General features: G+C 47.7%; 1 protein-coding gene across 1 annotated transcript in view; it reads right to left on the reverse strand.

Moving 5' to 3' along the window:
- Window positions 1-24,136, reverse strand: part of FOCAD (focadhesin) — a 1,219,893-nt gene that overhangs the window by 691,268 nt on the left and 504,489 nt on the right. Inside the window, exon 16 of the mRNA XM_086961452.1 lies at window positions 10,043-10,173. Within this exon, the coding sequence (XP_086817578.1) occupies window positions 10,043-10,173 (131 nt within the window). The remainder of the gene's footprint in view (window positions 1-10,042; window positions 10,174-24,136) is intronic.

Consider the following 24,136-nt stretch of genomic DNA (forward strand, 5'->3'; position numbering starts at 1 on the left):
AACATATAATGAAAAGTGGGGTAAGAGTACAATACCATTCAGAGCGGTTGTTGGATGGAGTGGAGGGAACTGGCTGATGCAGTGATGACCACTATGAGGGAGGGTCATTTGGGGAGGTCAGTCGGAGGATCGTAAATAAAGCGGACAAGATAACTCACTAAATTCCTCCAAAAGATATTGGATACAAGGCTACCACATTTGGTCAAACAGGGGAAGGGTGTGTGAGGCTACTGCAGTTAGTTACTCCATTTTCAGTCAGTCTATGCAACCAGTCCAAATGTACCGATATGACATTGGTGCTCCACTTAGAAAGAACTTGTTTAGGTGCACCCAAGGCCATTGCGATCACTTTACCTCTACTGAATTTCAACAGATACGTCAATGGATTGGGGAGACCCAAAAGGACATAGCTGGGAAATTACGGAAATCAGTGTTAAACATCGTCTTTACTGCCCCCAGTACTTCATCCCAAAAGGTTCCCAATTTGGGGCACTGCCACGGCAAATGTGTAAGGGCACCCTGTTGCCAACACTGGCCCCATCAATTCCCATCCCTACTCAGATCCCAGCGAGCGGTCCTTGCTCGGGTGAAATACCAGTAGTGTGCAATCTTCAGGAACATCTCCTTATTGGTGGTTTTAAGGGAAGAGGTCCGGGCACGATGTAAGCTGTCACTCCATTTTTAGGTCTCGCCTCTCAATGCGCATGCGCATTGAGCAGAGCGAGACTATAGAGCTTTAAACAGACTTTACCCAACAGGAGATTTGGTGCTGTGCCCGTGCGGTTTTAGGTCAATGCGCAAGCGCATTGACCTAAAATGCGCGTGCACAGCACCAAATCGCCGTCTGTTCCCTCAGCCGCACTCCTCCCACACCCCCGCTCCGCCCCTCCCCTGCCTGCCGTGTCGCATTTCTCCTCCCCCCTCCCCACAGCAATGCCCTCCGTCTTGGCTCGCTAAACTACTCGCTGCCTCCTTCCGCTCTCCTTAATCCGCTCTCCCTCCTCCCACACCCCTGCTCCGCCCTCTCCCCTGCCTGCCGTGTCACTTTTAAATCTGTATTTCCCCCGAGACACGGCCGGCCGGCCGTACTTTCACTTTCATGGCCGGCAGCCGCAGGCCGTGTCTACTTTTAAAAAAAACTTTAAACACAACTCCGGGTGACCTCCCACACCCCCGCTCCGCCCCCTCCCCTGTATGCCAATGCTTGTTTATCTTTGTTGTGCTAGCACAAAGTTAAAGGTGAAAACCCAGTGCTATGGAAATTTTAAAATGCGGATGCGCTTTCCCTCAGCCGCACTCCTCCCACACCCCCACTCCGCCCCCTCCCCTGCCTGCCGTGTCGCATTTCTCCTCCCCCTCCCCACAGCAATGCCCTCCGTCTTGGCTCGCTAAACTACTCGCTGCCTCCTCCCGCTCTCCTTAATCCGCTCTCCCTCCTCCCACACCCCCGCTCCGCCCCCTCCCCTGCCTGCCATGTCACTTTTAAATCTGTATTTCCCCCGAGACACGGCCGGCCGGCCGTACTTTCACTTTCACGGCCGGCAGCCGCAGGCCGTGTCTACTTTTTTAAAAAACTTTAAACACAACTCCGGGTGACCTCCCACACCCCCGCTCCGCCCCCTCCCCTGTATGCCAATGCTTGTTTATCTTTGTTGTGCTAGCACCAAGTTAAAGGTGAAAACCCAGTGCTATGGAAATTTTAAAATGCGGATGTGCTTTTACTTGCCGTGAGCTCTAAACCACATTGCCGTGAGGGGAACGGCTCCACACGCTCCAATATTGACATGGGCTTGCCTTAACCCACCATCCAGGAACTTAATTTCCCAGCGACCCCGGGCCAGCGCACCAACGTCACCTGAGCGCACGGAGCCCTAACAAAAGCGCTGCTGGTATCCCCCAGTGCGGGACGCGCTTTTACTCGCCATGAGGGGAACGGCTTTGCTCTAAACCACATTGCTGTGAGGGGAACGGCTCGACAAGCTCCAACATCGCAGTGAGGGGAACTGCTTGCCTTAACCCACCATCCAGGAACTTCAATTCCCAGCGACCCCAGGCCGGCGCACCAACGTCACCTAAGCGCCCAGAGTCCTAACAAAAGCACTGCTGGCATCCCGCGGCACAGGACTAGCCCGGGCAAAGCTCGAGCCAAGGGCGGGCCAGACCAGAAGAGGCTGGGCTGGACCACGCCTCTGTCTCCTGTCCCTTGGCTGTGGTCAACAGCAGTGATACCCCTCCTATTGTAAAGGTACTGTGAGCCCCCTCTCTTTCTTTTGCATCTGTGTGTCGGACTGAGCAGGACATAGATTGTTGATACCGGACGTTATTCTTACAAACTGCCAATCAACGTTTGGAACTTTGGGTGCATGGTCTATTGTACTATATATTTGCCAGCTCATGGTGTTAGTCTTTGTTCTAGTCTTTATGCCCATTTCCAACTGTTTACACATTACATTGCTTTTTCCTTCGTTGTTACATACTTGAATCATGGGTAAAAGAAAGTCCATGGAAGGCAGTGGGGGCGGAGGAGAAGAGGGCAATAGTGGTAGACAGCGTCACGTAAATACAACACACATTGCATTACAAATGCTATAGGTGTCACATTTGCAAAAGTTAAAACTATTGACATTGTAACTGACAAAGCTATTCATTTTGCTACTTTCAAAACCAACACATATATAAAAAAAAGCGTCATTTACAATACCAATAGCTCAAACATTCCTAATGCCAGACCTATTGCATTTCCAATGCTTGTTGTCCTTGAAAGTGCACACGCATTCCCTCTCCCATCTAAACATTGCAGCAGATTTTAGTGGCGTGCGGGGAGTAAGACGAAGGCAATAAATGCCGGATAGGATCCTCTTGTCGGAAGAGTGAGTAAGAAGCCATTTCTCAAAGGGTGTAAGCCCTCAACTAGCATGAGTAGAAAGCCAAGGCTGCGTCCCCCAGTGACAAACAGCCATGTTTTGCCAGCGAGCGCTGGCAGGGAGACCAAATGCCGACTGGAGCGTTAAAAGTTCATGAGACTATTAATGTCAAATAGGTCACCTACGCGCTTGCTATTAGCCTCCTGTCAGTCAGCAAAGGCAGTCCCACTGAGTGCTGGAGGAAAATCCGGATTTTCTATCGGCATCTGTGGACACAGAAGGGTAAATACGCCTTGTTTCAGCTGCACTCTATCCCACACTCCCACCGTTGTGCGTACCACTGGAGAAATATAAACTCCTGCCGGTCTATAGTGTTTTGGTAACTAGGGCACCTTCCATATGGGGATGCCAATTACCGCCTGGTCAATGAAGCACCAGTGTTTTTTTCAGTGCGAGGTTGTGACCGAACAGATAGTAGCATTGCAAGTTAGAAACCTCCAAACCGCCAGGCATATTTTGGAAAATAAGCACATGACTTGGCCATCCGTGCACGCTTACTATCCCAAATAAGGAATTGCAGTTTGTCCAGTATTCATGGGAGAAGTTGTAGGGGCAGCGCTTGCATTAAATAAAGGATTTTAGGCAGGAGGGTCATCTTGACTGCTGCCAGGCGACCCAGTCAAGAAAGAACAAGGCACTTCTACCAGGAACGATCCGTTTGTGCAGTCGCCAAAAGGCTCCTGCTATAATTATGTGCCGCTGTACTTTCGAGTGTTGACTATAGCTGCAGACCTAGATATGTTAGTCCTTGCTCCGCCCACCTGAAGGTGAACTGGGAGGCAAGTCGGGCTTGTATCGTGGCGGGGATGGACAAATTGAGTATGGAGGATTTCTGTAAGTTGGTTTCAAAACCAGATGTTCCAACAAATGCCTCCAATTCTTCCATTACTGCACCTAACAAGTGTAGGGGTCAGTTAGAGTCAGGTGAACATCATCCACATACAGCATCATTTTATGCTCCCTATCTCCCCTTCCAATGCCCGCAATTTGATGCTTGTTTCAGGTCCAGGGAAGATATGGCTTGGCAGTTCGGGCTGGACTGTTCCCATGAGGCACAGGGTCAGACTGATTTGCAAATGGCCATGTCTGAACTGGGGTGGCTGAGTGAGCTAAAGAATGGTGATGGATTAAAACCAGATCAGTTGACTGGGGGTGAGTGCTTGATTCGTTCAAACGCTCTGTCCATCATCCCCTTTTGTATCGCTTTGTCCGCCCTAAGTTGGCAGGGTATGCTCAGATGTGAGTCCCTTGCTCACTTGGCCACTGGATTCAAGATAGCCTGGCTGATGAGGATTATGAATCCGAAACCGGTCCCAGGATGCTTGTTTCCGGTCCAGGGAAGACATGGCTTGGCAGTTCGGGCTGGACTGTTCCCATGAGGCACAGGGTCAGACTGATTTGCATATGGCCATGTCTGAACTGGGGTGGCTGAGTGAGCTAAAGAATGGTGATGGATTAAACCCAGATCAGATGACTGGGGTGAGTGTTTCATTTGCTCAAACGCTCTGTCCATCATCCCCTTTCGTATTGCTTTGTTCGCCCTAAGTTGGCAGGGTATGCTCAGACGTGAGTCCCTTGCTCACTTGGCCACTGGATTCAAGATAGCCAGGCTGAGGAGGATTATGAATCCGAAACCGGTCCCAGGATGCTTGTTTCCGGTCCAGGGAAGACATGGCTTGGCAGTTCGGGCTGGACTGTTCCCATGAGGCACAGGGTCAGACTGATTTGCATATGGCCATGTCTGAACTGGGGTGGCTGAGTGAGCTAAAGAATGGTGATGGATTAAACCCAGATCAGTTGACTGGGGGTGATTGTTTGATTTGCTCAAACGCTCTGTCCATCATCCCCTTTTGTATCACAATTTGGGAAAGGCCACGTGCCCGTTCTGCAAAAGGCTCCAAAGGAGTAGGGGCAATAGGGGCAGCCCTGCCTAGTCACACGAGCAATTGCAAATGGTACAGATAGCAGCCCATTTACACGCACTCTAGCTCTGGACGAGCTGTGCAGCAATGGACCCATTGATGAAATTGCAGGCCCAGACGTTCAAGAACCATGTGGCGGAAGGCCAATGAACCCGGTCAAAGGCGTTTTCCGCATCAATTGACAGGAAGGGGGCCGGCACCTGGGAATGCTGCACTTTATCCAGTAGGGGACAGACCCATTTTGTGTTGTCACTACATCCCTGCTCCGGAACAAAACCAGTTTGATCGGGGTCTACTAACCACGGCACATAAGGAGCTAATTTACATACCAAAATAGTTGTGAACATTTTTGCTTCAACATTCAAAAGCAAGATCGGACGATACGAAGCACATTCCCTAAGGTCCTTACCGGCCTTAGGGATCACAATGAAAGTGGCTAAGCACACCGATTTAAAAAACGCGCTATAGGTGCTAACACATTGAAGAGGCGTGCTAATAAGGGCACCAGCTCTGCACGGAAAGATATATAAAATTCAGCATCATAACTATTGTGCTCAGGAGCCTTACCCAGGTTCAAATGCTTTATTGCCAGAAGGACCTCTGTTGTAGTGATATCTTCATCAAGGGAAGGCATGGCGGCCTGCAGAATGGTAGAAAGGGGTACCCTCGAGAGGTAGGCTGCAATATCGGCTATCGACAGAGCTTCCGCCGTATATAATGTGACACAAAAGTTCTCAAAATCATGGGTGCTGTCTTTGTCCCGAGACGGCGGGGAGCAATCCTGCCCCACCAGTTCAGTGATTTTACAGCCCACTGCTTGTGCTCTGAGGCAATGTGCCAGCATACGGCCAGTCTTTTTACCCCCAGAGTAGTACTGCTGTTTCACCCTAAGGAGTTCGTATTCTGCCTTACCCATGTCAAATGCCTTTAACATTATTCATGCTGCAGTCAGCTGATAATGAGTTGCCAGGGAACTGGATTGCATATGGGAGATTTCTAGGTCTTTAACCTGGTTTTCTCATTGGAGCAGCATGTCACACCTGCCCCTATTGTAACATGTGGTCACAGCAATAAAGTGGCCATGTGTAACCACCTGTAAGGTTTTCCACAGAGTTTAAACAAAGGTGCCTGGTGTCTCGTTAAGCTGTAAGAATGAGGCAATAGCTGTTGAGATGTCTGTGAGTATGTGGTCGTATGTGAGAATGTTCACATTGAGTCACCAGATCTTGGGGGCTGGCTGACCGTTGTGGGGGGTGTATTAAGCACTATCGGAGAATGATTAGAAAGTGCTGCAGCCCAAATGTCCACTGACAACACCCACTGTATAATACATGGAGAGGTTAGAAAAAAGTTTATGCGCATGTTTGGTGTGCATCAGAGAAAAAAACTATATTCTCTATTTGTTGGGTGGGTATGCCTCCATATGTCTGTGAGACCCACAATCATCAGCAAATGTCTAGCAGCCGGGGTAAGGCCTCCAACTTGACCCATCCTAGGTGTGGACCTATCCCTTTGCACATCCATTACTATGTTAAAGTCTCCACCCACAAAAAAAAATCCACATTCCGTGTAGTTAGCACTTGGATCAGGGCATCCTTAATAAATGCTTCTTGATTGTCATTGGGAGCATGAATAGTTGCTAGAGTGAACCCATGCCCTATTAGGCCTATACGCAAAGCCAAAAACCTGCCAGGTAAATCGGTATAAACCTGTGTCACCCGTTCCAGAAAGTGTGTTGCAAGAAGAACTGCGACCCCCGCCTTCTTGACAACCCCAGATGAAAAATACTGGCTGTCAAACCAGGGGTAGTGCATCTGTCTCCAGTCCACCCGAAGCAGGTGGGTCTCCTGCAAAAAAACAGACGTCACATTTGGCATCTCTAAGGAAGGAGAGAAGTTTCCAGGCATTTTACAGGGAAATTGAGGCCTCTAACATTAAGGCTTAGTATAAAAATCATCATTTGTGCATGTGTAGTCAGGCAATGTGGGACTTGATTGAGATGAAGTTAAGCCAGCCTGAACTACAGAAGGCAGTAATGGGTATCCAAAAAGAGTAAGTGTAGAGACGGAATAACAAGGAGAAGCAAAGAGGAGAAGAGGAGCAACAGATTAAGAATGTTCCCCGCCTGGGACCTACAATAACTGGTATATGAGGGTTCGTGTTGCTGGCAAAGGCACAGTTCAATCGACCACACCATGTAGCGGTGGAGCTCTGCCGTCAAGAACTATAGGCAATGAGCAGCGGTAAGTCCCATCTCAGGAGTGAAGCATCTGTCACTACTGTGAGTTCTGGTTGGAGAAGGAAGAGGGGTCAGCTCCAGACCCAATCACGGTTCGTTAGACACCACCCCTGAACATGTCGGAGAGGTTCCCCTGATGCTGTGCCCATTGAAATTTCAATTCCCACTGCAGAGCCCACATATGCCACTAGGCATGCGTTACCAATAGGCCATGAAACTCAACTGCTTCAGGGCTGTCTCTCTGAAATCCAGGATAGAGGCTGAAATATCGGTATCATAGCCTAAATATCCTGGACTAGCTGCTAGGGAGGATAATACTGAAACTGCGCTCCGTCCAAAACAGCCCTGTTGGCCGTTGCCACTTTACGGGCATTGGTGTAACCAGGTTTTGGACTCCAATTGAGCACTGCAAGATTGATGAGGATCACTTCATCTGTCTCCTTGTCCCTGAAGATCAAGATCCGCATGGCTCAGGTATTAAAGTCCCTCGGTTGCCGGTAAGCCGGATCGAAACGTCAACGATACCCTCTACCGCACCTGAAACAATTTCCCCTTCCCCATTACCCCTGTTTACAGCCTTAAGGAAACTCTCCTTACAACTTTAGAAAATATAATTCAAATTAATAATTTGCATGTGGCCAGGTTTCATCTAACTGTTTATTGGATATCAGTTTTGTACAGTCTTGTAAATATATGCCCTTTACTTTTCTACACACTTTGAGCTCTCTTGACTCCTATATATACACTTGAGCACTCTTTCTTACACGTTCCCTAGAACATTCTCCTACCTTCCTGACCCTCTAATGATTGTTCCTTTAAATGATTAAATAAATATATTGTAATAATACTTAGTGGTTTTTCTGCACATCTGTTTGTTTTAATTATTTTCACGATTTACAGACGTCTGTGAGCTGATTAATGTAAGCTCAAATACGTAGATAATTCTGTTAATCTAACTCTTCCTTGAATAATTGGTCCAGGACCATTGTTTCTTTATAATAACCGATACCCAGTTCCAGGGACCATTTGGGAATACCCCATTGTTTATAATGAGTCTCTTCTGTTGGCAACACTCTGAGAGAGTACAGCTCAGATCTCCTCCGGGGACCTGTGGCAGCACTTAGGCAACCAGGTCCCACAGAGTGCGGGAGTAAGTAGTCAAAAAGTAGCAGCTTTTCAGAAACTTTCGTGGAGAGTCATCAAATGGGGCCAAAGTTATGAGCAACACAAAAAACGTTTTCCTATGGAAAAGCAATCCTAACTATAACTACCTAGTGGTGACTGCCACTAGGTAATATATAGAATACCTCTGGCAATAGCCAGTAGGTAGTCATAGTTAGGACCAAAATTTCCATAGGAAAAGCGTTTTTTGTTTTGCCAATTACTTTGGCTTTGATTGACGAATCTTCACGAAATTTTCAAAAAACATCCCCTTTTTGCTGTGTTGAAAGTTTCTGGGTGACCCTTCAAGCAAAGGCAGAGAAAAAAGGGTGGTTCCAAAATGATTTCCCCATGTTAGGTCTACGAGAATTTTTTATTTATTGAACACGACTACAGACCTAACCACTGAACGGAATTACACCAAATTTGGCAGAAAGCTAGATGTTGCTCCAGAAAGCTTGCTTTTGTGATTTGGTGTATATCCATTCTGTAGTTTCAGGTATATTTAAGTTTAAAAAATGTAGATATGTGGTAGCCCAAAATCCTACTGAAATGCTACAAAAAATTTGATTGGCTGCCAACACTTCAACCAGGAAGTGTTGGCAGCCATCTAGGGACTCGGTTTAACCGAGTCCCACAAAAAATATGGAAAAAAAGAAAAAAAGAAAAGGGGCCAGGGTAGAAACAACTTGACGCCCTATGCCTTTGGAGGGGTGGGGGGCCAAAAAAAAAGCATTTTCTCTTTACATTTTCGGCGGGATCCGCGTATCCGGCTGAAAATTAAAATCCAAAAACATTTTCATCCTCCCGGGTGGGCCAGGTCCCAGGGGCATTTCTTAATAATGGAGGGGGCATACGGGCCCTCTCTCCTGGGCTGAATATTGCCCCGGGGACCTCCTCCTTCCCGGGGCTTCTTTAATTATAACTGGGGGGACCTCTTGGACCCCCCTAGCCCTGGGGACCGCCAGCTCCCCAGAGCTTTAACGAAACAATTGTTGGAGGGCCACACAGCCCACCCCTGAGCCCCGGGGACCCCCACTTTCCCGGGGCTAAATCAAACAATGGAGTAGGGCCACATGGCCCCCTTCCTGGAGCCAATAACGGCCCTAGGGACCGCCGGGGCCAGCTCCAGGAATGTTTCGGGGTGCCCACCCCCAGGACATTGCACTTTGCTATGGCTTGGCTGGAGCACAGCTCCCGCCAAGCCATATCAAACTCTGCTCTGCTTCGTACAAGCGATAGGATGTCAAATGCTCTAGCATGAACGAAGCGGAGCATAATTACTTTTAGACAGAGGGAGCTGCAAGTTCAGCAGCTACCTCTGTCCAAAAGCAATGCCGGCCACCGCAGGATGGGGAGCCAGCAGGGACTGCGGAGGCCTAAAACCCGAAATGTTACCGCCCCCTGAACATAACAAAACGAAAATCCGACTAAACAGCAAAGAGCCAACACAATTTATGTACAATGCAAAGTGAGGTAGGATTTATGATTAAAGTGCTTACAGGCGACTGCAAAATAGTAAGAAAATTGAAAATTAAAGACAGACACATCACCTCTCAAAGTTTACCATGATCTACGATAGCTGTAACATACCATATTCAATAGGAACACAAGCTATGTGTTCTACTCTGTACTGCTGCAGGCAGTGGCATTGTTGTTTATTCACATTAAGCCCATTCCCAGATTGAAATTTGCATCCCCCACACTAATCCAATAGACAAAAACACTGTTTAAAGCTCTGAATCTACAGATGGAGTCAGTTAATGAGAAAAAACCACTACACCATCATTCTTTACCTTTGCTTGCAGATATCCCGAATCGAAGCAGCTTTTGCAATGGTCTTTTCCCACAGGATATCCTTCCCGACAGAGGTAGATGGAATATCTGACCTGGCCATGAACTTCTGGAGCTCAGGGTAGACCCGATCCTATCAAACATCAATTGAAAATGAAAAATAAAGAGTGAACGGTATTCAGAAAATCCAATACCTCTGCAACAACTCAACACTCTCCCCTTCCACAGTTCATGTTACTATGGGAGAATGTGCTTCCCCCATTAGCAGTCATTGATAATTAACGCATGCTTCTTTAAAAAATAAAAAATGAAAACAACTAAAATGTTGCAAAAAAGGATCCATGCCCAAGAAATTTTCACTGGTAGCTTAATCATCTGCAAATTCCTTACATCACCCGAGATGGCAGACAAGAAGTTGGCCAGCAAAGGGGCTGCTAAGCAATTAAGAGGTGGCGAAGGAGAGTGGGTAGTAAACGGGGATCGGATAGTATAAGGAGAGAACGCATGGATTAGGAGCACTGGAATAACCACAGAAGTAAGGTTGTTTTGTATTCTAAATTCTACAGTCTACCATTCTCCTATCTACAGTTTCCCTGTGGAGCTAGAACACAATTCCACATTTACCTGAACATGGAGTGAAGAATAGCTTGGTCAAATTGAAAATTACCACTGTATGGTGTGCAGGGTTGATTAGAAAGCTTAACTAGAGGCTGCCCTAATTGGAAAATGTTTTTGCCAGGCCACAGATACCACTTTAGACATGGTGCAACAACCATTAATTCCTCCTAGAAAGAAAGCCAATTGAAAATCCTATCCATACTAATATAATAAAGAGAGAGCCCAAACCTTTGAGGCGGGTAATGTCAGGAACCACAGCACCAATCACAACACCCAATACAGCGTTGGAAAGGGCAGTTGCAGCAGAAGGACATAGGCTATGCAGACGCCCACCATATACATTTAAAAGGTAAAAGAACCGTGCCAGCAAAGTAGTCCCTTGTGGGAGTGTCTGCGTTGTACTGTGGGCGTGTGCTGGGGGCGTGACAAACGCTGGGGGCGTGTGGTACGTTCGCCCTTCATGCCATGTCTCATATTGTGTGCTAATCCCACCCTGCTCCCTTTAAATACCCCTGCACCCCATAATCATAACCCACCCTTACTCCTTAAAATACCCCAACACCCTTAAACACTAACCCATCGTAACCCTATAAATATAACCTGTACCCCAAAACCCAAACCCATCCCTAAACCCTAAAAATACCCCTGTACCCCAAAACCCAAATCTAGCCCTGAACCTTATAAATACCCCTGTACCTCAAAACCCAAACCTAGCCCTGAACCCTAAAAATAACCCTGTACCCCAAAACCCAAACCTAGCCCTGAACCCTAAAAATACCCATGTACCCCAAAACCCAAACCTAGCCCTGAACCCTAAAAATACCCATGTACCCCAAACCTAGCCCTGAACCCTTAAAATACCCATGTACCCCAAAACCAAAACCTACCCCTGAACCCTAAAAATACCCCTGTACCCCAAAACCCAAACCTAGTCCTGAACCCTAAAAATAACCCTGTAGAGGGAGGAGCTTCGCGGGCAACCAAGATGGCCGCGCGAGCTCGGAGCTCCGAAGACCTCCCGATCCTCCGCAAATATCCTGCCACCTATCCTGTCCCACGATAGTGGGAAACTATTGCTGAGTCGGTGCTGAAGCGGCGCCCTTTTTCAGAATGAAAATCCGACTTTCCTGGACTTAGCTGGCTCGTCGATACTTTGGTGACCCCGCCTGCATCACTGGCGGACGTCGAGGGGTACGAGCGGCGCCTCTTCACGAAACTCTTCGTTTCAGTCTCCTTGACCCGGCTGGGGTGCCAGGATTCTAAGCCCTGCGCTGAGTACTCCCTTTTGTGGACATCGAGACCCTGTCGGTCCGACTGTGGGTGAGCCTCACGCCTTCTTCGCCCCCTGGGACTATCCTACCCTGGTGTGCCAACATGGCGGGTAAAGGGGACCCGGACAGAGGCAAGCCTCCGAGAGTCAGTAGAAAACCAAACCAGTCCCAATCTACCATTCCGGAGCGGTTCTCGCAATCTAAGGGGTCGCCGGGACTGGCGGGTCGAACTAAAGATCCTATACGGGACGAGTCCCCGGATGACTCTGAAATCACACTCATGGACGTGATGGGAGCGATTGCTGGGGTGAAGACGGAGATGCACACCCTTCATGAGGCGCTGTCTGGCAAGGTGGACACCCTCAAGATCGACCTCAATCTCATCAGGACCGATCTTGGGAAAACTAATGATCGGGTGAAATCGCTGGACCTTAAAACATCAAGCCTAGTCAACGACATGTCTGATATGCAGACCGAGGTCCGCGACTTGAAGATGGCTAACGGACTGCTGGCTCGCCGGCTGGATGAGTTTGAAGGCCGGGCGCGACGCCAGAACGTTCGCATCACTGGAGTCCCGGAGAAAGCCGAGGAGGACTCAGCTGAACTTTTCGTTGAGGACCTTGTGGTCAAGAATCTGGCCCCCGGGGGTCTGAGCAAGTTTTTCTCGGTGGAGAGGGCGCACAGGATACCGGGAGGCCCACCAAAGTCGGGCGCTTACCCTCGCCCCATCATTGCGAGGCTGTTCAACTACAGGGACCGGGACGCCATTCTACAGGCATCGAAGACTGCCGGCCCGTTGCGTTTCCAGAACTCGGATGTTAACTTCTTCCCCGACTTCACCCAAGCAGTACAGAAGCGCCGCCAGAGCTTTGCTGGGGTGAAGAGGAGACTTAGGGAGTTAGGGCTGCGCTACTCCATGCTCTATCCTGCCAAGCTTCGCATTGAACACAACCATCGAACTTTGTTTTTCGACTTCCCGGATGCGGCAGGGGACTGGCTGGACACTCTATCCCAACAGCAGACTGACCCGGAGGACCAGACGGAGCAGGCCACCGGAGGAGCAGGTTCCCAGGAATGAACGACGAGATTTCTGACTTTCTGGGGGGGGGTAGCTGCGAGTGACATCGACACCAGACATTGTTGCTTCAGTTTTGATTGCTTCTGATATTCATATGGAGGGTGACGGGGGGGGATAGGATGCCTCCTTTCTCCTCTGAAGGGGCTTTTTGTAGCTTAGTTAAGGGGTGACAGGCACACTGCTAGTTGGGGTGGCTATTAGTCAAATGCAGGGGTGCAGGGTGGGGGGTTGTTGGGGTGTGTTTTTTCTGTATTCCTTTTTGTTCCTTTCTTTGTTTAGGCTGGGGTCTCATTGGTCTGTCCTATTTGTTCTGCGGGCACTATTGCGGGTGGGGTTGATGGGGTGCAGCGTCCTAGACGATGGGGGGTAAATCTCTGAATTTGTTGAGTTGGAACGTGAATGGGTTGGGGGATCGGATAAAACGAAGTGTTATACTGCAGCTGCTTAAACGCTGCTCGCCAGATGTTGTTCTCCTACAAGAAACCCATCTTGTGGGAAATACGTGTAGGGCTTTGAACAGGAAGGGTTTCAAGATGGTGGCCCACTCGGGGTCCTCTACGGGCTCCAGGGGCGTGGGCATCATGGTGCGCATGTCTCTTCCACTGGAGGTGGAGTCCACACTTGTTGACGAGAGGGGCCGATATGTGGCCGTGGTGGGTAAATGGGAGGGACGCACCCTGGTTTTGGTTTCGGTTTACGTCCCCCCGGGGCTGCAAGCGACCACCTTTCAAGATCTGGGTAGCGCCATTTTGAATCTTCCTGAGGGCCTGTTGATTCTGGGGGGGGGGGACTTTAATTCGGTGGTATCGGGAGAATTGGATCGCTTCCCATCCAGAGACCTACGCGCATCACAGTCCTGGCTTCCGGATTTCCTAGGTTCCATGGGGTTGGTGGACTGCTGGCGACTACTACATCCCGCCTTACGACAGTATACGTTCCTGTCGGGTGCCCATGGCAGTTTGTCTCGTATTGATTATGTTCTCACTCCTGCGGCCCAGGCGCAGTCGGTGTCCACCGCCCGCCTGATGGCCAGGGGTATCTCGGATCATTCCCCGGTTTGGGTGTCCTTTGACTTCCAAGTTATCGCGACGTCGAGGGTGGCCCCCATTAATCCTTGGTATTTTCGAAATCCAAAGACTCGTGACCTCCTGGCTAAATCCATAGTGAGGTGCTTTTCCGGCTTCCCTACCGGAATCGGCCTCGGCCTCCTTTCTGGAGGACATCGAGCTCCCATGCCTCTCGGACGTTGAGCGGGAGGACATGGACCGTGACTTAGCGATCGACGAGGTGGCGTTGGCGATCCGGTCGCTGCGATCCGGCAAAGCGCCGGGGCCCAATGGCATTCCCGTTGAACTGTACAAGCTCAAGGCCGATACTGTGGCTGCGCCTCTACTGGATATGTTCCTTGAGGCCCGCGAGGCTGGTGAGCTCCCGCGTGACCAAAGACTTGCTACCATAGTGGTGATACACAAGGAGGGGAAGCCACGGGACCAGTGTCGCTCTTATAGGCCCATATCCTTGTTAAATGCCGAGCCCAAGATTCTGGCCAAGCTGCTGGCTAACCGCTTGGTTGGGGTGATTTCGGACCTGGTTCATCCAGACCAATCTGGATTTATACCGCATCGCAACACGGCCCTCAACCTTCGCAGGCTCCACGCGGTCATGGCGCGGGCTCAGATGCTTACTGAACCCACGGTTCTCGCTTCGCTCGACGCCACCATGGCATTTGATTCGCTGGAGGGGAACTACTTGTGGGCCGTGCTTGCCAAACTGGGGTTTGGACCCGCTTACATTGGCTGGGTCCGGCTCCTGTACTCTGCCCCATTGGCTAATGTTACTGTTAACGGCCGAGTGTCTGCCTCTTTTGCGTTACGCAGGGGCACCAGACAGGGATGCCCGTTATCGCCTCTCCTGTTTGCATTGGCACTTGAACCATTGGCGGCGTGGATCCGGGTTCATCCCGATGTCGCGGGGATAACGTGGTCTCCGGGCTTTGAGGACCGGGTATCGCTCTACGCTGACGACATCCTCTTGTACCTCATCTCCCCTTGCCACTCCCTTATAGTAGTGTTTGGATTACTTGGCACCTTCGGTAGCTACTCTGGCCTGGTCATTAACTGGTCCAAGTCCTCTCTCTACACGTTGTGTGGTGACACTCCGCGCCTTCCACGCGGCTGTGCAATACAGATTGCCCAACAGGGCTTTAAATATCTGGGCATCTATGTATCAAAGGATCCCCGGGCACGATACACACACAACTTGCTTCCTCCTTTGGCGAGGCTGCGTCGAGATGTGGAGGGTTGGAAAAAGTTGCCGATTTCCTTACTGGGCAGGGCGGCATTGTTTAAAATGATGTCCTTGCCGCGGTTCCTTTATGTGTTGCAGAACACTCAGGATCCGGTGCCCGCCAAGTATTTTGGGGAGATTGAGAATTTGCAGCGCACCTTGCTGTGGGACGGTAGGCCAAGGATATCCTTGGTGAAATTGACCATACCCTGCTATGATGGCGGCATTGCCCTACCGGATGTGCGTCGATATTATTGGGCGTCCCAACTGGCTGCAGTTAACCATGGCCTCTACGGCCCAGCGGTTAGCCCCGGCTATGCAATGGACCGATGGCTTATGAATGATGGAAACTACTACAGGGCGTTGTATTCGAGGTCTCTGGATCGGAAGCTGACGGGTCCCACTAAGACAGTGGTACGGCTGTGGAGGGCGGTTACCAAGACTTTGGGATGGCAGGGCAGGATCTCTATGGCCACTCCACTGTATGACTCCGACTTGTTGGGGAAATTGTGGCATACTAAAGGGTTCGACAGATGGGATGTCATTGGGATATCCAAGGTGGGAGACGTGATGGCTGGCGGGGCGATCAAATCCTTTGACGTATTACAGGCCGAGTTTCAACTGGGCGCGACGGAATACTTCCGATACGCGCAGCTTCGACACGCTCTCTCGTCCTGTATACCGGTGGGGGAGGTAGTGCCTGAATCGTCCCCGCTGGAAGATAGAGTTTTGGACGGTCACATGCCAGATAGTGCCATCTCCCTGACTTATAAGAAGCTTGTTAACGTGAGGTCTGACTTGCTGGCGAAACTGAGAGAACTCTGGCTGAATGATGGAATTGAGGTGGATGACGAGGAGTGGCAGTCAGCGGTCTCCTCCCCCAATAACATTGCAAGGAAAAAGAAAGTAGGGAAACTCGAGTTCACACACTACTGAACGCACACTCTTAAGTGCATCCGCAGTGCACTGTGAATCGGAGCGTTTCACAGGCCTGTCACAGATAAGAAATGCTATCAAAACGAAATCCTACAAAACAATATACTACTGGCCGGCAGCAATTCCTACGCGGACAACGTCGGGACGGGCTGCTATTATATAATATTAAGAGACAACCCTTTTCACAATATGCTATCAGGAAAGAGTGAGAGGAAATCAACAGTGATCTTTGAATCCTGCCTATTGAAATGACAGATCAAACAGGTGATATCGCCAAATGCCCACTGTGGGACAAGAATAAATCACTTGATTTTGTGGAGGATAGATAGGCAATGGGAATAAGGGGTATCTGGGGCACTGTTTGGTGGTAGAACTCCCATTTCATGGCACATCACATAGACACAGCGACTGAAATCTGGTGAACGGCAAACTGCAGAATAGAGTGGAAGGCATGATTACACTAGAAATGCCACTGTGAGTGGGAATCAGAGATGCTCATTGAGCTGAATTTTGAGGGCTTCTACAAATGGGACCTAAATGGCATCTTAAAACTGAGTGACATTTGGGGACTGCAGGGACTTAAATCTTTCAGAGAACCAGCAGAGGAACAGGAACTGCTCGACTCACAGCAACAGATATCTCAAAATTAAACATACACTTGAAAAACACTCCCTACAAACGCAAGAAATTAAAGAGGAGTCCCTACTGGGATATAAAGAGCTCCTCACTTTGCTGCATAAACATACAGTTTCCCTTGTGTGTAGGACTCTAGTTAACAACAGGCAAGGGGAAAATGGGAAAAGATATGGAAGTACGTAGGGGACTGTGAGAAAATGCAGGAAGGACTCACAGGGGTGTCGCTGTGGGAGGACTTTACAAAACAGGATTCTTTCAGCGGCCCGGACTATGTCAGAGGACTACAAAAACCGTACCCTTCCCCTGTCTATCCACAGTGAGGCGCCGACGGAGACACGGAAGTAGTAGGGAACGACCGCGGAAGTATTTACTGCGATCCAATTAAATCAGGCGAAATTAAAGGGGTGGCGTCTCAGACTGGTGGCACGCTGGCAACAGGAAGAAAGTCAGGAGAGCGGAAGAACGAGGACGGACCCTGGGCACAAACAACTGAAGGCGAACCCAGGAGTGAGGATGTCGTGGACGGAAAAGAAGCTGGAGCAAAAGGAGAAGATGCGGAACCGGACGAGAGGTGGTGAGAATATTGGTCTTGCCCTCCGGAGGATGCTGGGGATCGGCCGCATCTCTGGAGAGTTGTGGTGGAGCCGGTGAGTGAGAGCGTCTTGAGGGACCAGGGAGTGGGGTTAAGGGAAGCGGGTGGTGAAAACAGGGCGTATTACGGGTAAAGGAGAAGTGAGAAGTGAGAAGTCTCGCTTTTCAAAGCCCGTGTGTTGTGAGCCCTGTGGTATCCCAAACAAGTGGCACCCTGAGTATTTTCTCTTGTTAATTTTTGTGTGGCATTGGCAAAGCAAATACGTTTTTGAACCGAGCACTACCAGAACCCCTAGGCACTTGATAAGAACCCGCCCCCCCTCCCCTCCAACCCCAAGAGAAGCAAGCCCCAACACTAGAAGGTGCGGTGACGGGTCTAAAACAAACTTACATAATCAAAACCCCTATCTGACGGCTCCCTCTTTTTTCCATCCTATGAGCCTCCGGGGAGATCACCTTGGGAACGAGGAGGAGCTGGGAACACCAACCCCGGGATCCCCATCAAGCTCAACCCAGGATACATCGGGAGAAGAACAGAAAGGAGAACAACCTGAACAACCTATCACTTCTACTCTTGACAAAAAAAAACTACTTTTCGTAAATTCATACAGCCTCCTCGCGGGAGGGGTTCTGGATCGTCGAGTTCGGCGGTGGTGACTGCAAAGAGTGTGTTGCCGTAGTCTAGTCAGCTGGTGGCCTCCGTCACCATTTTCCTGGTGCTGATGGGGAGCCTTCTGAAGACTTTGTGAGGCATGAAGAATGAGTGGAAGCAGGCTGAGGAAACGGTGTTGACCTGATGTTTCATGGAGAATTCACTGTCCAGGATGATGCCGAGGTTGTGGGCAATGTCTGTTGGTGTGGGAGTGGGTACGAGCTCCGCCAACCTCCAGGAGTAATTCCAGAGAGCAGTGTGACTGCCGAAGATCAGAACTTAAGTTTTGTCTATATTGAGCATCTAGCAGTTGTCCTTCATCCAAGTTGCGACATTCTTCATACAGTTGTGGAAGTTGGTCTTCTTCGAGATGGGGTCTGCTGAGAGCGAGAGGACGAGCTGGGTATCAATGGCGTAGGAGATGTTGCTGTTGTGCGATCTGGGGATGTCGGTGAGGGGCGTCATATAGATGTTGAAGAGGGTTGGACTGAGGGATGATCCTAGGGGTACGCCGCAGATGGTGTGCTTGGGTTGCGAAGTGAAGGGGGGAGGCGGACTTTTTGAATGCGTCCGATGAAAAAGGATGCCATCCATCTGAGTGCATCGTCTGTGATTCCAATCTGTCATAGTCGGTCAATGAGTGTGGGGCAGGAGATGGTGTGGGGAGGTCCAGGAGGATAAGGGCGATTGATTTTCCTCTGTTGAGTAGGATGCGGATGTCATCTGATGCGGCGATCAGGGCTGTCTAGGTGCTGTGGTTAGTTCTGGATCCTGATTGGGAAGGGTCCAGTAGAAAAAATAGAGAGGAAATATTGGGTTCTGTTAAAGATGTAAAGAAAGATAAACAGTGATGCAAAGAATATTTAATAAAGTGGTGGCATTTAACAAAAAATCTAGAAACTTAGAATAGGAGAAATTAGGCGAGGCACAGCAAATGAGAATATAAACTGAGATTGCATCCGAAAGATAATACTGCAGGAAGGAAGTCCAAACTCTGCTCCAAGATGAACACTTTCCTTAACAAGAAAGTAGAAAGAACCTCCTAAGCAATCCAACAATCCTTCCAGGAGAAGGCAATAAAAGTCAGTAAACTCCTGGCTATAGGCAGAAGAAAATGGATAAAATGAATTAAAGATAATTTAGGAAAAATGTACAATAATAAAATCAGAGTCATTTAAGCTTTTACATTATTCAGACTGATGTGTAATTTTTAAAAAACAAGCAGATTCCACACAAATTATGGAATGTTTTTATTCACTTCCAATACCTAAGCTTTCAGAGGATGATAAAGTATGTTCTGATCTGTGCCCAAGATATAAATCAAATCAAACCATTTCCTCAATAAAAGATGGTAAAATACTGGGACGAGATGATTTTACCAACCAGTCTAATTAAACCTTCAAACTGAATCTGACCCAAGTCTTAATGGAAATATACAACACTAATATTGATTTCAAATGTTTCCACACAGCTTTAAAATATATACTTTCATATTAAATACCAATCAAGGTATAGACTTACTATATTGCAAGAATTATAGACCAATCTCATTTAGCAATATTTATGCTACGATCTTCCCCAAGGTATGGGCAAAGTATTTAAACATATTGGTAGTAAAGACCAATCTGCATTTATTTTTAAAAGTTACAGAAGAAATAACATTCTGCATTTGGTTATCATCATGTGCTACTTCAGAGAGAACGAAACATAACATGTACTTCTAAGCATGCACAATGAGAAATCCTTTGATAACACAGAATGGGGCATTCTTTAGAAAAAACTACAGATTTATGAACTTTGGAGTGAACTTCGGGAATGAAACATTTTCTCAATGCCAAGGAAGCACAGCTAAAATTTCAACAAATAAAATCCTTTCTGAAAAAGCAATGCTATTTAAAGGAATGAAAGGAATTTAACATTATTATTTGCATTTGAATGCATGATTTGCATTGGAGGCTGAAAATCCAGCAATAGCTATTTGTAATGAAATTACATAAAAGACGTGGTTATCGCAAATGTATAGATGAAGGTATTGCTCTTTCCTCATAAGGTGATACTCACGTTGACACAATTAGTTCGGTCTCTTTCATGGCTGCTAAATAGCATAAAAACATTTGGTATACTTTCAAATATGAAATAAATTGTGAAAAATGTAGCTCTTCTCCATTATCAAGAAACACTATTAGAGATCAAGCGAAAAGGATTTAGATTCTTGTGGAAAGAAGATAGTATTAAATACTTTGAATCGCAATGATATAACAAAAATAGTTAATCTAAATTTAGACCCATTCATTGAACAATCAAAAAGGGATTTCAACAGAAAAGATGAACCTAGGAATGTGGGTGAGAAAACATACAATTGAAATGTACAGTAAAAGGATCAAATATATTTCGAGTAAATTTGTTCCATGTCCGCCATTAAAGTATAAACAAGTAAAAAGTTTTGTTTTTTTAACATTCTTTTGTAATCACAGTAACAAGGTGAATATTTCACTAAAAACCGACAGATTCCTACATCTAAGGGAAAACTGGGGTTCCCATTTTGGAAAAATGCCATGTTTTTTCCATACAACAGTTTAAGTCATCTATTAACAATGAGTTGTTACAAAGACCTCACTTGACAGATAAAGAAATGCAATACGGAACCAAGCAAAAAATGTGGTTCAATGCACCCAAAACAAACTAGGACATGGAAATGTGACCAATTCTTTATATCCTACAGAATGTCTGGTGAGGAAGCTGGCTAGGAAAATGTATATAAATCTGAATATCTGTAGATCTGTAGTCAACATTCAACAAATATGGGTATATTTGACATAGGGTGACCAACTGTCCGTAAATTTCACGGACAGTCCATTATTTGGAAGTCATGTCTATTGTCCGTGATGATCCTTCTTCGGATGCCTTTTGTCCGTAATTTTGGGGGTTATAGCGACCTGCACTGCTCACCTTTGAAATGCCTCAGTTTTCTGAGAACTCTCTGCTGGGGCGCCTCGTACTCTGCTGTGCTCAAGAACAGCCCCCCCCCCCCAGCCTCTCACAGACTGTGATGGACCCATTGTCCTTCTGTCTGCCGGCCACAATGATGATCCACCTGCTTTCGGCCAAGACCATCAACATCGGGAAATGGACCATGAGGACCATGTACAAGACAGTCAACAGAGTCCAAGTGGCAACGGAGTTGAAAAATTGCAACGTTGCCCTGACTGGCATCAGCGAGACCAGATGGACACAGTCTGATGCTGTTTTATTCTGGACACGAGGAAGAGAACACTCCACTTACTCAGGGAGTAGCACTGATGCTAACACCAGCAGCCACCAGAGCTGATTGGATGGGAAGTCCACAGTCCCAAAATCATCAAAGCGACCTTCTGCAAAAAGAAAAGGAGGATCAACATGAATGTTATCCAGTGCTATGCACCTACAAATGACAGCAAAAAGGAGGCAAAAAAATAATTTTTGCAACAGACTCCAATGCATCCTGGAGGAATGCCTTGAGAGAGACATCACCATACTGATGAGAAACATGAATGCCAAGATCGAAAGCGACAACACTGGGTACGAAGAAGTCATTGGCTACCATGGCCTTGGTGACATAAACAATAATGGTAAAAGTATTGCAGATCTCTGTACCCTGGACAGTCTGGTGATAGGCAGTAGTGCATTCCCACACAAAAGAATAAAATAAGGCAACATGGGTGTCACCGGACCTTTCAACAGAGAATCAAATTGACCATTTCTGCATTGCCAAGATGTTCTGGAGGTCCCTGCAGGATATGGAAGTGATGAGAGGAGCGGATGTGGAGTCAGACTATCACCTTGTCATGGCCAGACTAAAGCTGAAGAAAGCATGCATGGAACCGACAAACCAACACCAGCTTTAAAACATCGCCCTCCTCAAAGATGTACAGAATTGGAGTGAATACTTAGTCACCCTCAGTAACAAGTTTCATGTCCTGCAAGAAATAGAAGATGACAGAGACCCAATTGAAAGTCAATATTGAACTGAACTATATGCTAAACTGATGCTGCTAGTCTTTTTCTTTCTCTCTTACTCCTTTTTTTTCCTGTGCGCAGAGATACTCTGTATAGAGTCGATTCTAGCGCGCTACAAACCTATAAATAAATAAATAAATGGGAGAAGATCAAATAAACATTGACATCAACCTGCCAGGAAGAATTGGGTCCAAAGGAACAGCAACATAAAAAAAGAATCTCACCAAGACTCTCCACAAAATCCAGGAGAGAAAGGAAAAGATAGCTGTAGTCAACACCAACTAACACGAGTAGAAAAAGTGAAAACTAAAGGTGAATACACAAAAAACAACAAGGCAGTAAAGAGAAGCTTAAGAGCAGACAAGCGAATATTCATATATGGTCTTGCCACAGAAGCCCAGGAAGCAGCAAGCAAAGGAAACTTGAAAGAACTCTATGACATAACAAGGAAACTCTCCGGCAGATACAGGAAGCCAGAAAGGCCTGTTAAATAAGAAGCTGGGAAGGCAATCATGGGTAACGAAGGCCAGCAACAAAGATGGGTGGAGCATTTTGCAGAACTATTGAACCAGCCTGTGCCGTAGACTCTACAAGACATACAGTCAGCTGACAAGGACTTGCCAATCGACTGCAGCAGACCAACCAAGGAAGAAATACAGCAAGCCATCAAACATCTGAGAAATAGAAAGGCAGCAGGATCTGGAAACATTTCTGGAAAAGCACTGAAGACAGACATTGAAACATCAGTATACATGCTCTACCCCATGTTTAAAAGTATCTGGGAAGAGAAACTGGAAGGAGGGATATCTCATCAAGATCCCAAAGAAAGGTGACATGAGTAATTATACAAACTACAGAGGGATAACTCTTGTAGCAGAGCCATGCTGAACAGAATGAAAAAACAGGTCGACATTCATTTGAGAGATCAGCAAGCCAGCTTCCGCACAGATAGATCCTGCACAGACCAGATTGCAACACAGTGTATCATCATTGAGCAGTCGATGGAATGGAACTCCTCCCTCTATGTCAACTGTGAGAAGTTGGCCTGATATATGATGTTCACTAGTTCTAGTGATCACCTTGTATCAGTCCAAACTACCCTTATGGTGATTGGTTGTAAGTCAACCTTATAGACCAGCTATCCTAGTAGCGTGGACAAGAGCAGTCTTTAGGCTAAACTCTGAATGGCATGTGAAGCCAGCTGTTTTACCACATATAACCCCTTGAAGACCAAGTGAAAGGACACCACACAGGTTGTTATGAAAATAAACAGATATTTATTAACTAACATACACCTCTGAACTCTTTATGAGGTCAGAGGGCTAAGCACATGACAGCACTAAAAAGGAAATACGAGTTTGCACAATATTTACAAGGGCGCCTTAGGGGCACGACAAACCATATACTCAAAACAATGGAATGCGAGGTAAGAAAGTACTGTAAGGAGATCCAGAGGTTGGAAAATCGCTGGGACTACGCTACAAACTAGGTAAGTAAGGAGCAGGAGGCCCACGGGACTCACCTGCAGAGTGGAAACTCTCACGCGGAATGCGTACCAACGTCTATGGATGCTACAGTTTAGAAAGTTACGGATTCCGGACGAACCCGGCTGGATGGAGGGAAAACAACAGTGGACCTGGACACTAGGATAGTGAACACAGACTTCAGCACCTAGAAGCTTTAGTTACCTAACCCACAGGCTGCGAGTGCATAGGGCTGAAGTTGTGTTGGGTTTGCTGGGTGGATCCCGGTGATGCCTGAAACAACGAGTTGCTGGCAGGCAGCCAGATGGAGGAGTCCGGTGGTTCCAAGGATGGAACTAGGAAGAAGAAGTCCTGAAAGGGAAGGGGACAGAGTCTCGGTCACTAGCCAGTGACGGTGCTGGAACCAGGAGGGAACCAGATGCTGTTGTCGCGTTCAGGTGGAAGAAGGGTCGCTTCTCTCTGTAGCTGCGCGGACCAGGAGCTGTTCTTCACAACCAGGCTGGAGGCACGAGCTGTCACACGTAGTCTGCTGCTGTTGGCGGTGTTGG

Source organism: Lissotriton vulgaris, chromosome 3_1 (assembly GCF_964263255.1).
Source record: "Lissotriton vulgaris chromosome 3_1, aLisVul1.2, whole genome shotgun sequence".
In the NCBI taxonomy this organism is placed as follows: domain Eukaryota; kingdom Metazoa; phylum Chordata; class Amphibia; order Caudata; family Salamandridae; genus Lissotriton; species Lissotriton vulgaris.